We start from the raw sequence: 17761 nt of genomic DNA, 5'->3' as shown, positions 1-17761 counted from the left end.
GACCAATACACCTGAGCCAGGTCCCTCTCACTTGTTTTACATAATCTGTTCAGTCATTCCACTGTATTGTGGAAACACTGCTCATATGTTAAGCCATCTTCTTCTGGTCTGCTACCAGTGACCTACACTGCCATCTGCCAATATTACCTGACCTCTCAACTGTTGTCCTTTGGTCTGTGTTTACACTGTCAACCAAATGAGTTTTGCTCTGATATACTGTATCCTCCCACTGGGTCTCTATCCTTCTACATGTATCATTAGTCTCGTACCTGTACTCAATGGGGCGAATCCTATCTTCCACTTAGGTTGAATTTTCACTGAGTGTTGGTGTCAATGGGAGACTAAGTGAACATTTTTATTTAAAAGTGGAAGTTAGGATTTCCCCCTATGTTTCTTACCAGTGTTCTCTACCTGTGTTCTACATGCTGACCCTCATACCTGTGTCCTCCATTTCCTGGTTGATTATTCGATCTAGCTGTGCTGTGGTGTTGTTACCAGTGTGATGTAGCATTCTACAGTGTCACTTCCTCCCTGTAGGGTGTAAAGTGTGAGAATGTGAGCTAGCGTGAGGATGTGATGCGGGCTGCTCTATAAATAAATCACATTTCCAGTCACCCAGCTGCAGCTCCTTCTTCACGCAGCCAGCCAGCCAGCCAGCCAGCCAGCCGTAGGACACTGGAACCACACAGCTCAGCTCTACTCCCTTCCAAACACCTCCACGCTGCATTAGAGTTCATCCACAGATACACACCCACTCAAACACACACAAACACACACCGCCGACACCCTGAGTCCACAGGCCGCATACACACACGCACATACACAGGGGCGTCACGGATCCAAAGAATCTGAGGGAGCACAAAGTACGTGAGGATAGCCGGCAGATGGTCTGGATGGGGGCTAGGCCTAGAAGATGGACAATTTTGCATTTTTCAAACACCTGAAACAGCTATTTCCTGTAATCTAGAGCCATAATAATTATGTTTAATTCTATGTCAAAAATATGTATATTTTTCTGCATATCCAAGCATACCTATTGAGCTACCTGCATCTCTGATAAAATCTGGGTAAAAGATTGAAAGGAATTTGAGTCTTATTCAGTACATTTCGTAATTGCTTAGTTTTCTAAAGTCTACTGACCTTGCAAGCAGGTATGTCAGCTAAGATGCAATTCATGGCTATTTCAGCCACACCCATTGCTGACAGGTGTGTAAAATCGGAAACACAGCCATGCAATATCCATAGATTAAATTTGGCAGTAGAATGGCCTTACTTAAGAGCTCTGTGAAATTCAACGTGGCAGGATACCATTTTTCCAACAAGTCAGTTCATCAAATTTTTGCCCTGCTTGAGCTGCCCCGGTCAACTGTAAGTGCTGCTATTTTGAAGTGGAAACGTCTAGGAGCAACAACGGCTCAGACGTGAATTGGTATGCCACACAAGCTCACAGAACGGGACAGCTGAGTGCTGAAGCGCATAGCGTGTAAAAAACACCTGTCTTCGGTTGCAACACTCATTACCAAGTTCCAAACTGCCTCTGGAAGCAACTTCATCACAGGAACTGTTCGTCAGGAGCTCATGAAATGGGTTTCCATGGCCAAGCAGCCGCATACAAGCCTGAGATCACCATGCACAATGCTGAGCGTCAGCTGGAGTGGTGTAAAGATCACCGCCATTGGACTCTGGAGCAGTGGAAACACGTTCCTGCCCGAATGCACAGTGCCAACTGTACATTTTGGTGGAGGAAGAATAATGGTCTGGGGCTGTTTTTCATGGTTTGGGCTAGGCCCCTTAGTTAGGGTTAGTGAAGGGAACTCTTGATGCAACAGTATACATTGACATTCTAAACGATTCTGTGCTTCCAACTTTGTGCCAAATGTTTGGGGAAGGCACTATCCTATTTCAGCATGGCAATGCTCCCATGCACAAAGCGAGGTCCATACAGAAATGGTTTGTCGAGATCGGTGTGGAAGAACTTGACTGGCCTGCACAGAGCCCTGACCTCAACCCCATCAAAAACCTTTGGGATGAATTGGAATGCCGACTGCGAGCCAAGCGTAATCGCACAACATCAGTGTCCAACCTCACTAATGCTCTTGTGGCTGAATGGAAGCAAGTCCCTGCAGCAATGTTCCAACATCTAGTGGAAAGCCTTCCCTTAAGAGTGGAGGCTGTTCTAACAGCAAAGGGGGGACCAACTCCATATTAATTCCCATGATTTTGGAATGAGATGTTCGACGAGCAGCTGTCCACATACCTTTGGCCATGTAGTGTAGTTAGACAAGCTGGCTACTGTAAGTAACTTAATTGATAGCCTGAAATGGCTTCTTGGTAGCTAGTTATAAGGTTGACAGATTGGGAACCCATATGGGCTAGCTAAAGCCAACTTCATAAAATTGGTAGGTGTGTAGTAGTATTAGAGAGAAACAACAAATTTGAGGGGGCACGTGCCCCTGTGTCCCCTATGAGCATGACACCTCTGCACACACACACACACACACACACACACACACACACACACACACACACACACACACACACACACACACACACACACACACACACACACACAGGTTGACAAAACATATGGTTGTAGTTGGCCTCACTGACATTAGGGATTTTTATGCCATTGAAATCCATGTCTCCTGATAAAAGAAAAGAACATGAAATAATTTTCAGGATGGAAAAACGCTTTCAGTATACTTTTGAACAACTAAAACCAGAAAAGATAATAAAAAGATAATGGACCTATACATTTTATACATTTTTTATAATATAATATTTGAGAACTAACTTCCACCAAAATAAAAGCTAGACAGTCAGGGAGAATTGAAAATTCCAAAAACAATGAAATTAGCAACATTCTCTCAGCTGCATGGCAAAATGTGTACAATTGCAGGAAATTAGCTTTAAAACGGCAACATTTTCTCTCAGCTCCATGGAGAAATGTGTAGAATTGCAAGTTCTCAACACCACCAAGAAAGGGCCTCTAAAATTCTGCCACACCAACCTGGCGACCACACCCACTACCACGTCCACCACCTAAACCCTTTTTGATCCAGAAATAATCCTGGACACTGGAGCAGAATCAAACCCCCAGCCAACCACCCAATACAGGAATACAGGACACTTAAATATGTTTTAGCATACCACGTGGATGTTATGCCTTTTCCAGATCTTTTGTGTGCCTGTTAGAAGGCTGTTTTCCAGATAAGGGCCTGATTCCAAGCTATTGCTGTGGTTGCAATACTGTGTATCTCCCACTCTCTTCATCACAATGTTTATATTCCAGCCTTCATTTCTATGAGTAATGTGTGATGTATCAGATTAACAGAAAAAAGAGGGAGTATTCAATATATACTAGTGAGAGAGAGCGAGAGAGAGAGAGAGAGAGAGAGAGAGAGAGAGAGCGATGAGGAACATCTCAGACTGACAAAGCTCTTGAGTTCCCAGTTAATCTCCAATTCACACTGGGAGTCAGAGGCATGTAATAGCACTAGCAGTAGCCACAGGGCACAGGTCTGTGATGTGAAAGGGTCAGAGGGCATCTGTCACAGCATCAGAAGTGTCTTACTCTGAGGCTCTGTGTCCTGAGAGTGTCTCAGCAACCTCACCTGCCATTCAATGTATTGGTCTGTGACTGACTGGGACTACTCTTTGAAACAAAACAATCAAGGCACATAGACATAGAGTGGAGCCGAAGGGTCCCATGTGTAGATTGATTCAGTTGGTTAAGCACTTAATTTAGCAGTCCAGTCACAAGAGCATGGTAATACTGCTGAAATAAGGCCAAGTAGTAGGCTGAAAGGAAAGCTGATGATTCCAGCTGGTGCCAGCGTATCCCCCTCGCACATAAGTATTTGTGGAATTAAATGAATATAGCAATGTGGATGAGTGTGAAGCACACCCTTGTCTGATTGCTGTGTGTGTAGAACGAGAATAAACAGATGGCTGTTCGGCCCATCCACAATGTCTACCAGCATGTTTCATAACTGTTTACCAGGCAGGGTTATTCCAGGAGTCCTGTACATCCATCCATCCACCCAACCATCCATCCATTCACACGTGCTGTTGCTGCAGCTCAACAGGCCTCTGTGTGTGACATGGAGGGGCTATTCTATTTTTAGCAGCATAGTGTGTTTGTGTGACAAGCATGGGAAGTTAAATCCTGATTTCCCGTCTGAGTGAGAGTGGCTCTGGTCTAATCATGTCATCCTAGGGACAGACAGAGACAGGCTGTCAGAAGCCCCTAGACTCTCCTCTCCACTGTTTCCTGTTAAACATGGCCGGCCACACAGGGAGAGACGTCTATTAGCAGCTCATAAGAGACATTTTGTGGAAAAGTGTAACCACTTAATCTGTTGTAAATCTCTCCACACTGAACATTCAGCCCGCTAGAGAGTGATAAGATGTTTTCTAGTCAGACATGTTGTCACTCAGGGCCCAGGGGATTTCAATTTGACAGGTAGCTAGACGTAAAAAATGAAATACCTTAGTGGCACAATATGAGATTTTATTTTTCGGCAAACATGTGGCTGGAGAAAATAACCACTTTCAAATTCATAGACAGGGCTATGGATGCAAGGACTGACCATCCATGAGATTCAAATAATACTGTAGTTTTAACCATGCTTTGAAGCTGTACGGTGTTTGTTTGCAATTACATTGTTTACAAACAATTAAGTAAAACAAGCTCCTATTTTGGGCTCTGATGGGGTTAGACAGTTGAACTAAACTCATGAGGCATTTATAAGGTATACTCTTCAGGAATTAATGGGTATATGTGACCCCCACCTCTTTTCGGTCTTATGTTCTAAAATTAGATTTAAAAAATATATATATAAATACAGTTGAAGTCGGAAGTTTACATACACCTTAGCTAAATACATTTAAACTCAGTTTTTCACAATTCCAAACATTTAATCCTAGTAAAAATTCCTGTCTTAGGTCAGTTAGAATCACCACTTTATTTTAAGAATGTGAAATATCAGAATAATAGTAGAGAGAATGATTTATTTCAGCTTTTATTTCTTTCATCACATTTACAGTGGGTCAGAAGTTTACATACACTCAATTAGTATTTGGTAGCATTGCCTTTAAATTGTTTAACTTGGGTCAAATGTTTTGGGTAGCCTTCCACAAGCTTCCCACAATATGTTGGGTGAATTTTGTCCCGTTCCTCCTGGCAGAGCTGGTGTAACTGAGTCAGGTTTGTAGGCCTCCTTGCTCGCACACACTTTTTCAGTTTAGCCCACAAATGTTCTTTAGGATTGAGGTCTTTGTAATGGTCGCTCCAATACCTTGACTTTGTCCTTATGCCATTTTGCCACAACTTTGGAAGTATGGTTGGGGTCATTGTCCATTTGGAAGACCCATTTGCGACCAAGCTTTAACTTCCTGACTGATGTCTTGAGATGTTGCTTCAATATATCCACATAATTGTCCCTCCTCATGATGCCATCTATTTTGTGAAGTGCACCAGTCCCTCCTGCAGAAAAACACCCCCACAACATGATGCTGCACCCCCTGTGCTTCACGGTTGGGATGGTGTTCTTCGGCTTGCAAGCCTCCCCTTTTTTCCTCTAAACATAACGATGGTCATTATGGCCAAACAGTTTCGTCAGACCAGAGGACATTTCTCCAAAAAGTACAATCTTTGTCCCCATGTGCAGTTGCAAACCGTAGTCTGGCTTTTTTATGGCAGTTTTGGAGCAGTGGCTTCTTCCTTACTGAGCTGCCTTTCAGGTTATGTCAATATAGGACTCGTTTTACTGTGGATATAGATACTTTTCTACCCGTTTTCTCCAGCATCTTCACAAGGTCCTTTGCTGTTGTTCTGGGATTGATTTGCACTTTTCGCACCAAAGTATGTTCATCTTTAGGAGAAAGAACGCGTCTCCTTCCTGAGCGGTGTGACGGCTGCGTGGTCCCATGGTGTTTATACTTGCGTACTATTGTTTGTACTGATGAACGTAATACCTTCAGGCATTTGGAAATTGCTCCCAAGGATGAACCAGACTTGTGGAAGTCTACAATTTTTTTTCTGAGGTCTTGGCTGATTTATTTTTATTTTCCCATGCTGTCAAGCAAAGAGGCACTGAGTTTGAAGGTAGGCCTTGAAATACATCCACAGGTACACCTCCAATTGACTCAAATGATGTTAATTAGCCTATCAAAAGCTTTTAAAGCCATGACATCATTTTCTGGAATTTTCCAAGCTGTTTAAAGGCACAGTCAACTTAGTGTATGTAAACTTCTGACCCACTGGAATTGTGGTACAGTGAATTATAAGTGAAATAATCTGTCTGGAAACAATTGTTGGACCAATTACTTGTGTCATGCACAAAGTAGATGGCCTAACCGACTGCCAAAACTATAGATTGTGAACAAGAAATGTGTGGAGTGGTGTAACGGCTGTCGTAGTGAATGGACCAAGGCGCAGCGGGTTGAGTGCTCATCTTTAACTTTTATTGAACACTAAACAAAAACAAGAACCCAAACGACAGCTAGACAGTTTTGCAGGCTACACACACAGCAATGCAAAATCAACTTCCCACAAAAGACAGGTGGAAAAAGGGCTACCTAAGTATGGCTCCCAATCAGTGACAACGAAGTACAGCTGTCCCTGATTGAGAGCCATACCAGGCCAAAACAAAGAAATACAACACATAGATAGGGAACATAGAATGAACATAGAACATACATCAAAACCCCAAACACACAAAACAAACACACCCCTGCCACGTCCTGACCAAACTACAATACCAAAATGACCCCTTTACTGGTCAGGACATGACAAGTGGTTGAAAAACAAGTTTTAATGACTCCAACCTAAGTGTATGTAAACTTCCGACTTCAACTGTGTCTATCAACACTTGACTCAATAATGTTTTGTCTACCATCATTCACTAACCATCATTCACTTCCGGAAGTTTACTCGAAAGATGAGTGAACCATCCCTTCACCTAATTTTGTTATAACATCTTTGGTCTGAGAGATGTTTATGTGACACCCAGAATGCATTGTATAATGTCAATAAACATATGGCGCCACACATAGCTGGCAAATAGCTTAGCATTAACTCATCATCATAATCAGTACAATCTTCAAAAAAGTATTTTACACACATCATATTTGTCCATTAAAATCTATGCAGGAATCGGAATGAATGATTTGTCACCTGCACTTGAAAACATGTGAATAAAACAGTAAATACAATATGCTCCATACATACCTATGGTATACTACAGTAGAAACGACCACACGATATCCAGAAAATAAGGCACTTACTTTGATAGGAATGCACACATGTCCAAAGTTATTATTTGTAAGGAAAACAACAATGAAGGCAATGCGGGCGCCAGCCGGAAAATGTGCCGGGGGAAAATTTTCTCCAAGGCCTGTTCTGACTGGAGATGCACAAATCCCTGCTTATTTGATCTGGGGAAACACTGGGGAAGTGCTTGGGCTCTCATTGAAGAGAGAAGTTTGTCTGGCTCAGTTAAGCGTCAAACATAAATTGTCCGCAACAATTGTCCACACACTTCTTATGTGAATTCATGAGGAGGCGGAACACACCTCAATTCAAACTGTTGTCAGAAAATAAAAGTTGTTCGAAAATAATTTGAAATTTACAAGTTGAAACATAGCCTATAGATAATTAGCAGGCAGCGTGTCTTGATTTGAGGTACTGTCCTGTTGCGTAACAATCACATTTTGGAACAGTGACATGACGCGCATAAAAAAAACGTTAGAGATATTTGGAACTCACGAGTGAAAAGGTTAAGCAGTTAATCAAAATACGCACACACACAAATACAATACAGTGCTATAATTGATAGGTTGTAAGGAAAAAATAAATGCAAACGTCTGTAGCCACATGGGTTAGAAAAAGTGGGGCATTTGCGCTTTTATTTTCTCCCTGCCTGCAGCTAGCTACTGTAACTTCATTGATAGCCTGAAATGGCTTCTTGGTAGCTAGTTATAAGGTTGGGAGATTGGGAACCTTTCTGGGCTAGTTAAAGCCAACGTCATACAATTAGTAGGTGTATAGTAGTATTAGAGAGAAATAATACACAAATAAATGAAATTTGAGGGGGCACAGGGGCACGTGCCCCCTCAAATTTGTTTTATTTGTGTATTGTGTATATATGGGCATGACACCTCCACACACACACGCGCACACACACACGCGCACACGCACGCACGCACGCACACACACACACACGGCAGTGAAAGTAATCAGTGTTGGTAAATGTGCTATGTGGGTCAGGGCCAGCTGTAAACATGTCTTTCCCTTGTACACCCCCCTCCTGGGATGACGTCTCTTAGCCGTGCATCCTACGTCAGAGCAGCATAAGCCCAGCAGCACAGACGCTGGTCGGAGGGTGACAAATTGAGGAGGTTTTTGGGGATCAGGGCTCTGCAGGGCATGGATAAACAGCAAGTCTGACAGATCACACAGGGAATGAGGACATTGATTTTCTCCCAAACTGAAGCGTAACAATGTGACATTTTCTCTTGCATAATTCTGCCCCTAGTGCCCCTAACCCCCACCCTTACCGAACAAGCTCCTTTCCCCTGGGGACACTGCCTTCTGTCTACACAAAACAGAGACCCAACCCAACAAATACACACATAAAACCCTGAGAGAACAGAACACAGTAGCGGTTTATAAAACCACTGCATCCACAACATCCACTGGCTTAGGGAGTAATATAGGGATGATTGCCAAACGACTGCTTCTCTCTCACTCTGTCAGCCTTTCCATGTGTATAATAATGCTGCATGCAGAGCCGGAGCAAATAAACCTATCTATTAAGAGTTATTTATAGATGGAAAGACCTTTAAAATAACAGCATGCAGAATTTAATTACACGCTCTCGGTGTAATTACCTGACGCCACATGTACACCTCCCTAAAGGTGGTGAGTAAGCCTGCATGACATTCTCCCAAGAATCCAATTCCTGTCAAACTGCTCTCACACACTTTTAGGAGGCTAATCTGGGAAAGTGAGGTGTTGAGATTTACGTGATAATGGCTGGGCTGGCAGGCTTTTTTAATTGTGCATGGAGGGGATGTGAGGATGGCATCATACCATATGCTATTCAGGATGTGAATGATCTCATCGCTACTTGACTGGACCTGGATAGACCTCTTCTCATCAACTCACAACCTTTTCTCTCATCTTTCATACTATATTTAATAGTGTATCTGTGTATATGTGACATGCTGGTGGGAAGTCTCCTAGTCCTTCACATGGAGATCTGTGTGTATCCTTGCTGCTTACATAACATGGTGACTCTCCTACATTCCCCATTGTAAGCATCCTCTTCTTCATTGCCATTCTCTTTCATCTTCAGTGGCTCACTCTCTCAGGGACTTAGAGGAACAATCAACTAAGTCTTCAAACAAAATGCATTCATGCCATATTCCCTGTGTCTGTGGGTAGCTATCTTCCAGGCATTCTTTCTGAATGAAAACACATTGTGTTTGTGTTTTCACACCCAGTTAGCTGAAGGAAGTTCATTCATACAATGTTTCTCAGAGATGTGATTCTGCCCAATCAGCTAAGTCGTGGAGAAGCTCCACCCTGTGAAGTCATCCCAGAGATCCCCCTGTGGTCCAGCCAGCCAATCACGCGTCAGTTTAGCTGCAGGTCCTCCTCTGAGTGCTCTCTGAGTGTTTGAGTGACAGAGAGACTCCTCACTGGTGATGGGGTCCTAGCGTGTGTGGCACCACCCCCTGCCTGTCTCCTTCCCGTCCCCTGCCACACATGTGCGTGAGCACGGGACCCTGGCAGCTGCCGAATTCAAGGTGCCGTCTTTTCAATTAGGGCGTAATGAATTAACTTTTCAGCCCATCGAGTGGCCCAGGGAGCTGCAGCCAAGGGGGCGCCGGTGGTATAATGATGCCTGGCACAATAGCACCACTGTTCTCCGGCCCGTTCCCAGGAAACCACACAACATGCGCCATTGTGTGCCGTGTTTTGCTAGCTGACCACGTTGCACCGCATTAGCCAGAGAGACAGAGAAGCCTGGCTATGCAGTAAGGCTCACATCCCAATGTGGTTGGTGGAGGTCGGTGACACAGTAACACAGGCCATGAGGGGCTGCTGCTCGATGTAGACCCTGGGTTTATACACCTCCCTCTGTGTTTGATGTGCTAAAATAATTTTACAAAAAGCTATTTTTGAAAGGCGGGCAGGGGAGGGGAAGTGGGGGTGGCGGGAGCAGGGGTCATCTGAGGGGACCAGGATCAGTGAAGAGGGCTGGAGCACTGAGAGAGCGAGAGCACTGCTGCTACGCTAAGACCTTCCTAATTAAAGAAAGAAATGGCAAGCTATAACAAAAAATATTAGGGCCGGAACTGGTTCTAAGCTGGTCGTAACTGGTTCTCCTGCCTTTCATCTCCTCCTTCTGTGAGTTGCACTGTGTGTGTGCCACCTTGTCCCCCTACTCCATCCGCCCTTTACCCCTGTTTACGCTGCATAGCTAATGGGGAAATTAGTTGTGGGGGCTTTCAGGGACAGCCAGGGAGCCGAGGTTGACAAGAACAGGGAGACACATGTCACAGGAGCCTTTCAGGGCCTGTACACCAGCAACTCTTCTTATGCACCACTGTAGGGGACCTAGGATACAGGGGCCCCTCACAAAGGGGCCCGAACCATCCCTCACAAAGCCTGGAGTGTCACAGCTAACTGGGGCCTTTCCTCTCATAAGCAGTAGAGAGGAAAATACCTGTCAGCTGACAACTAAATAATGCCGGAGATTCTCCCCGGAAACAAAGGTTGTTTATCAACTTAGTTTTCTGACTTCAATGGTGATGGCTGGGGCTTTTATCTTACGCGTGACAAGCGGACAATAGAAAGTGTTTGTGTTGTCAACTCCTCCAGCGTTCTTAGAAAGTGCTTTATAACTAAATAAAATAACATTTTATTGGCCGTTTACACAGATTTTCAGCTGTTATTGCACGTGCAGCGAAATGCTTGTGTTTCTAGCTCCTACAGTGCAGTAATACCTAGCAATACAAAACAATACACACATCATTCAAAATATCAGAACGAGCAATGTCAGAGTCCGGAATATAAATACACTACATGACCAAAGGTATGTGGACACCTGCTCGTTGAACATCTCATTCCAAAATCATGGGCATTAATATGGAGTTTGCTGCTATAATAGCTTCCACTCTTAAGGGAAGGCTTTCCACTAGATGTTGGAACATTGCTGCGCGGACTTGCTTCCATTCAGCCACAAGAGCATTAGTGAGATCGGGCAGTGATGTTGGGCGATTAGGCCTGGCTCGCAGTCGACATTCCAATTCATCCCAAAGGTATTCGATGGGGTTGAGGTCAGGGCTCTGTGCAGGCCAGTCAATGTCTTCCACACCGATCTCGACAAACCATTTTTGTATGGACCTCGCTTTGTGCATGGGGGCATTGTCATGCGGAAACAGGAAAGGGCCTTCCCCAAACTGTTGCCACAAAGTTGGAAGCACAGAATCACCTGGAATGTCACTATATGTTGTAGTGATAAGCGTTCCCTTCACTGGAACTAAGGGGCCTAGACCGAATGATGAAAAACAGCCTCAGACCATTAATCCTTCTCCACCAAACTTTACAGTTAGCACTATGCATTCGGGCAGGTAGTGTTCTCCTGGCATCCACCAAACCTAGATTTGTCCGTCGGACTGCCATATAGTGAAGCGTGATTCATCACTCCAGAGAATGCGTTTCCATTGCGCCAGAGTCAAATGGCGGTGAGCTTTACACCACTCCAGCCGACACTTGGCATTGCTCATGGTGATCTTAGGCTTGTGTGCAGCTGCTTGGCCATGGAAACCCATTTCATCAAGCTCCCGACGAACAGTTCCTGTGCTGACGTTGCTTCCAGAGGCAGTTTGGAACTCAGTAGTTAGTGTTGCAACCAAGTACAGACTGTTTTTACGAGCTACGCGCTTTAGCTCTCGGCAGTCCCGATCTGTGAGCTTGTGAGGCCTATCACTTCACGGCTGAGCAGTTGTTTCTCCTTGACGTTTCCACTTCACAATAACAGCAGTTACAGTTGACCGGGGCAGCTCTAGCAGGGCAGAAATTTGACGAACTGACTTGTTGAAAGGTGGTATTCTTTGACGGTGCGACGTTGAAAGTCACTGAGCTTTTCAGTAAGGCAATTCCTCTGCCAATGTTTGTCTATGGATATTGCATGACTGTGTGCTTGATTTTATATACTTGTCAGCAATGGGTGTGGCTGAAATAGAATAATCTATTAATTTGAAGGGGTGTCCACATACCTTTGTATATATAGTGTATATACTATTTACTGTATGTATAGTAGTTATATAGGATGAACCATGACTACAATACAGTATATACATATGAAGTGGGTAAAACAGTATGTAAACATTATTAAAATGACCAGTGTTCTATGTCTATGTACATAGGGCAGCAGTTTCTAAGGTTCAGGGTTGAGTACCAGGTGGTAGCCAGCTAGTAACAGTGACTAAGGTTCAGGGCAAGGTACTGCGCGGAGGCCAGCTAGTGGTGACTGTTTTAATCTGATGGCCTGGAGATAGAAGCTGTTCATCAGTCTCTCGGTCCTAGCTTTGATGCACATGTACTGTCTCCACCTTCTAGATGGTAGCGGGCTGAACAGGGCATGGCTCAGGTGGCTGAGCTCCTTGATGATCTTCTTTTGACCCTCTCCATGTAGAGGGGGGCATGTTCCCTCTGCTGTGTCCTGTAATCCATGATCAGCTCCTTCGTTTTGTTGACGTTGAGTGTGAGGTTATTTTCCTGGCACCACTCCGCCAGGGCTCTCACCTCCTCCCTGTAGGCTGTCTCGTTATTGTAGGTAATCAGGCTTGCCACTGTTGTGTCGTCAGCAAACTTGATGATTGAGTTGGAGATGTGCGTGGCCACGCAGCCATGGGTGAACAGGGAGTACAGGAGGGGGCTGAGCACACACCCCTGTGGGGCCCCCATGTTGACGTGGCAGAGGGGTTATTGTCTACCTACCACTTGGGGTCGGCCCGTCAGGAAGTCCAGGACCCAATTGCACAGAGAGAGGTTCAGACCCAGGGCCCTGATCTTAGTGATGAGCTTGCAGGGCACTCTGATGAGCTGTAGTCGATGAACAGCATTTTTACATAGGTATTTGTTTTGTCTAGGTGGGATAGGGCAGTGTGCAGTGCGATGGTGATTGCATCATCCGTGGATCTGTTGGGGCGGTACACGAATTGTAGTTGGTCTAGGGCAGGGATGGGCAACTTTGATAGGGGTGGGGGGGGCGCAGTGCGCGTGTCTGCATACCCACATCCATACCCAAACATGTAGTCAAAGCCTTTTGGGAGCCCTAAGTAAAATTTTGTTTACCCCACCTGTGAGCAAAACATGTAAGCTTTAGAATTAATTTCCTGCAATTTTACACATTTTGCCATGGGCTGTAGATAAAATGTTGCAGTTTTAAAGCAAGTTTGCTGAAAATCTACACGTTTTGCCCCGGGACGGAGAGAAAAATGTGCAGTTTTTCAGCAAATTTCCTGCAATTTTACACATTTTGCCATAGGATGGAGAGAAATGTTTGCCGTTTTTAACGTGATATCTGAGTGAGAGTGACTAACAAAGTCAATGGGGCCCCACAGTCGGTAATTCAACCATGATTACGATATTATTAGATAGCTGGTTGCTAGACTAAAATACCAACTAACATACCAATCTAAAAAATGTTTGCTGACATGTTCAGTGACTGACATAACAGTGACTGACATAACAAGAGAAAAACTAACAAAAAATACTGCCCCCTACCCAAGAGAGGTTAACCCTAACCACACTGCTAACCCAAATGCCTAACCCAAACCTTAAATTAAGACCAAAAAGCACATCTTAGTTTTCATGAATTTTTACAATATAACCAATTTTGACATATCTATCGGAAATCTCTCAGCTCTGCCTCTAGGACAACACTCAACCCAATAAACGTCCACCTGCTTGATTGTATGCAGTATTTAGGGGGAAACCTAGTCATTAAGCATCGCTGAATGTATTATTGTAATAGATTTGTACTCAAGTTGTACAATTTGTGTCTCCAGATAGATGGTTGTGCAAGATGTGCAAGATAAGCAAGCTTATCTGCATTTAATGAACTGTTTGTAATATTCCAGTGATTATGAACATGATTTACTCATCAGTTGTAGTCTAACTGCCACGTGTCTATTCTTTCACAGACTCCTGAAGGAAAAGAGGAAAAGAAAAGAGGACGTCAGCCACAGCACACACACACACACACACCGACACACAAACACTTACACACGCACACGCACACGCACACACAATACACACAAACACATTTACACGCAAACACTTACACACACACACACCCACACACACACACACCCACACACCCACACACATTGGAGCAAAGATGAGTGAAGATAAAGCAGCTGAAAGCGTGGAACCTGCTCCTGCAGTGCCAGTATCAGCTCCAGCCGAGATTAACTCTATTCCCAATGGGAAAGGACATGAGACTGGGGAGGAAACCACAGCAGCAGCCAAAACACCACCAGGAGACACCACAGAGCTGTAAGTATACACTTAGGTACAAGATAGCAGACTGCAAACATACTAAAGAATCCACAGGCTTTTCATCTCTAAAAGTACAGTAAACACTCTTTCAGATAGAAGATAACCTCATCCCCAGGCTCAAATGCTTTCGCATTTCATGTTCGACAGAGAGAGAGATGGCTGGTGGACAAGATTAGATACACAATAGCAGACAAGAGGAACCTTTTCAGCTAAAAAAGTATACACTCAGGTACTAGGTATTAGGCAACATATTACGTTGGTCGAGAATGAAACTATTAGTGTTGAATATGATGTACTCCCTCACTGAGCCTTATCGTGTCAGAGAGGTGAGGTGAGCTCTGCTACTGGCTGCCTAGTCCTGCGGGCGGGCTACGGCTGTGACCTACTACTCTCTGAGAGTGTCACATGTCTCCCTTCACACACCCCACAACAACAACACTGCTCTTTGTTAACTACTGTGGATATGTGTGTGGAAATGTGGGTCATGCGAACCTAGTACTACCTAGCGTCAGAGCCTGCGTTCCTTTGCCCTACTAATCATGTGGTCACCTCTATCAGCACAGAACAGACCTGGCCCTTAGTCACAGGAAATGACATCAACTGTTTAACATGTACAGTGTCTCCCCATGCGCCCTTAAGTAGTTGAATATGTTTACCCAGACTGTGTCATTTTCTGAGGGTGTGTTTGTTGTTTTTTCTCTTTGTGCTTCCATTGGATGATGGAACGTCTTTCTCTACGGTACTTTGTAGGGAAATTGTTCCCAATAGTGCCCAAAATGTCAGGTATGTGACATTTACAAGGAAGGGATATGTTTCAGTTTACTGTTTCTCACCATTACAATCATGAGTTGTGATAAGGACAGAACAGTATCAACCAGCCCCAGACTCCTATAGCAGTTGAATGTTATCCTATGTGATTCCACGATTCTCTCAGAGATAGCATCCTTGAGTTGCGGTTTTATAACATTGTTCTTGCTTCATGTTCTTATGACTGTGCTTTATTCCCATGAATCCCCACAGAAGTGAGGATCCAGAGGCCAACCTCGCAGAGAGTCAGGAGTTCCTGTCTAACATGGAGGACAAAAAGACCACACGCTTCACAGATGTAAGTGGAACCTAAAGGCTGCTCTCGCCCCAGTGGATGGTTCAGATGAATGTGTAACATGTGTTCATTCTCTTCTTCTGTAAAGCAACTTTGATTGTTGTAAGCATTGTGCTAACAAGAATGTTCACCTCTATGTGTTTCTCCATGGAATCAGTTTGAGGGGAAAACCTCTTTTGGAATGTCAGTGTTCAACTTGGGCAACGCCATCATGGGAAGTGGAATTCTAGGATTGTCATATGCCATGGCCAACACAGGGGTCGTTCTATTCCTGTGAGTCAACATGGATGGATGGATGGATGGATGGATGAATGAATGAATGAATGAATGAATGAATGAATGAATGAATTAATTAATTAATGGATGAATGGATGGATGGATTAATGAATGGATGTATGAATGAATTCATGATTCTGATGAACATAGATGACCAACAGTTCTATATGATGAATGATAAGATCAATTGGTACTGTAAATGTATGTACATGGATGTAAACCCAGTCAGGCATGTGCACATTAGCCACAAATGTTCCTCTGATTTAATTGCATTCCGTTTAGTCCCTCTGAATGGAGCTCCTCCCTGGACAGAAATAGCCCCGTAATTATTTAAAGGCAATTAACCAGGCGGTAAACTCGGTATGTGACGGTCTTAATTGAACAGTCACTAGATAAAAGGCAAATACGGCATCATTACTGTGATAACTATCATAACTACAGCAGTGACACGCTGGTGGTGCGTAACACCTTGTGTTTCATGATACACATCTGCATTGAGATTAATAGGGATTCCAAGCCCTGTGTGGAATAATGAAATGTAATGGGGCTGGGTGGAGAAGTCTCATTAATATGCTAATAGCAGCGTTGTGCTGCTGTGTTAAACCAATGCAATTACAATGATGGATGCTGGAAATAACCTCAATGTGCTTGCATCTGCATGTCCTATCTTGTGCTGTGATTGAATGTGTGAATACTGAATGTGCATGAGTGCGTTCTCAGGGGTCTGCCATGCCAGCTAGGGAGAATAATCTGGGCTGTGGTGGCATCTGCTGTCAGGACAAGTCACAGAGAGTTTAGTTTAACAGCTGTCAGATTAGTCATGAAGGGGTTATGTAATGTGTTTGTGGGTTTAGCACCCACTCTTGTCATCCTCCTATTACCATCACACCTCCTAACCCCAACAGCGAGGGTACAAGGTGGCAGAGGCCATGGGATCTGGATTGTTAAGTCTTGTTCCATGAAACACTGTGTGTGCTGTGTGCTGTAAGACTTTATCATGGTGCATTTATTAGAAAACTCTCCTAGCCCCAGGGATTTGTTTACCAAGTGACCTTAGATAGGATTACAATACAATAGCTCTTTACCTAGAGGTCAGTGGTGTAAAGTACTTAAGTAAAAATACTTAAGTTGTTTTTTGGGGTATCTGTACTTTACTTTTCGTTCACTACATTCTTAAAGAAAATAATGTACTTTTTACTCCATACATTTTACCTGACAACCGAAAGTACTCGTTACGCTTTAAATGCTTAGCAGGACAGGAAAATGGTCCACTTTACACACATATCAAGAGAACATCCCTGGTCATCTGTATTGCTCACCTCATCCCTTCAGTAGAGGATGCCTGGTTATTTTTTTTAAATGCCTTCCTCACCATCTTAAATAAGCATGCCCCATTCAAGAAATTTAGAACCAGGAACAGATAAAGCCCTTGGTTTCTCTCCAGACCTGACTGCCCTTAACCAACACAAAAACATCCTGTGGCATTCTGCATTAGCATCAAAACAATATGCACAGGCAGTTAGAAAAGCCAAGGCTAGCTTTTTCAAGCAGAAATTTACTTCCTGCAACAAAAACTCAAAAATGTTTCTGGGACACTGTAAACTCCTTGGAGAATAAGAGCACCTCCTCCCAGCTGCCCACTGCACTGAGGATAGGAAACTCTGTCACCACCGATAAATCCATTATAATTGAGAATTTCAATAAGCATTTTTCTACGGCTGGCCATGCTTTCTACCTGGCTACCCCTACCCCGGTCAACAGCACTGCACCCCCCACAGCAACTCGCCCAAGCCTTCCCC

At 44.0% G+C, this 17761-nt stretch overlaps 1 protein-coding gene across 2 annotated transcripts in view; it reads left to right on the top strand.

The window, feature by feature from the left end:
• Positions 1-17761, top strand: part of LOC106583192 (sodium-coupled neutral amino acid transporter 3) — an 86148-nt gene that overhangs the window by 12901 nt on the left and 55486 nt on the right. The window contains exons 2-5 of one of the 2 annotated variants that reach the window (XM_014167097.3): positions 14227-14581; positions 15335-15367; positions 15605-15689; positions 15844-15959. In XM_014167097.3, the coding sequence (XP_014022572.1) occupies positions 14424-14581; positions 15335-15367; positions 15605-15689; positions 15844-15959 (392 nt within the window). In that variant the 5' untranslated portion in view covers positions 14227-14423. The remainder of the gene's footprint in view (positions 1-14226; positions 14582-15334; positions 15368-15604; positions 15690-15843; positions 15960-17761) is intronic. The other variant, XM_014167098.3, reaches the window with a different exon arrangement.

This window comes from Salmo salar, chromosome 22, assembly GCF_965601325.2.
Source record: "Salmo salar chromosome 22, fSalSal1, whole genome shotgun sequence".
Classification (NCBI taxonomy): domain Eukaryota; kingdom Metazoa; phylum Chordata; class Actinopteri; order Salmoniformes; family Salmonidae; genus Salmo; species Salmo salar.
Note: the sequence above shows the minus strand (reverse complement) of the source record. Positions and strands in the feature narration are given on the sequence as shown.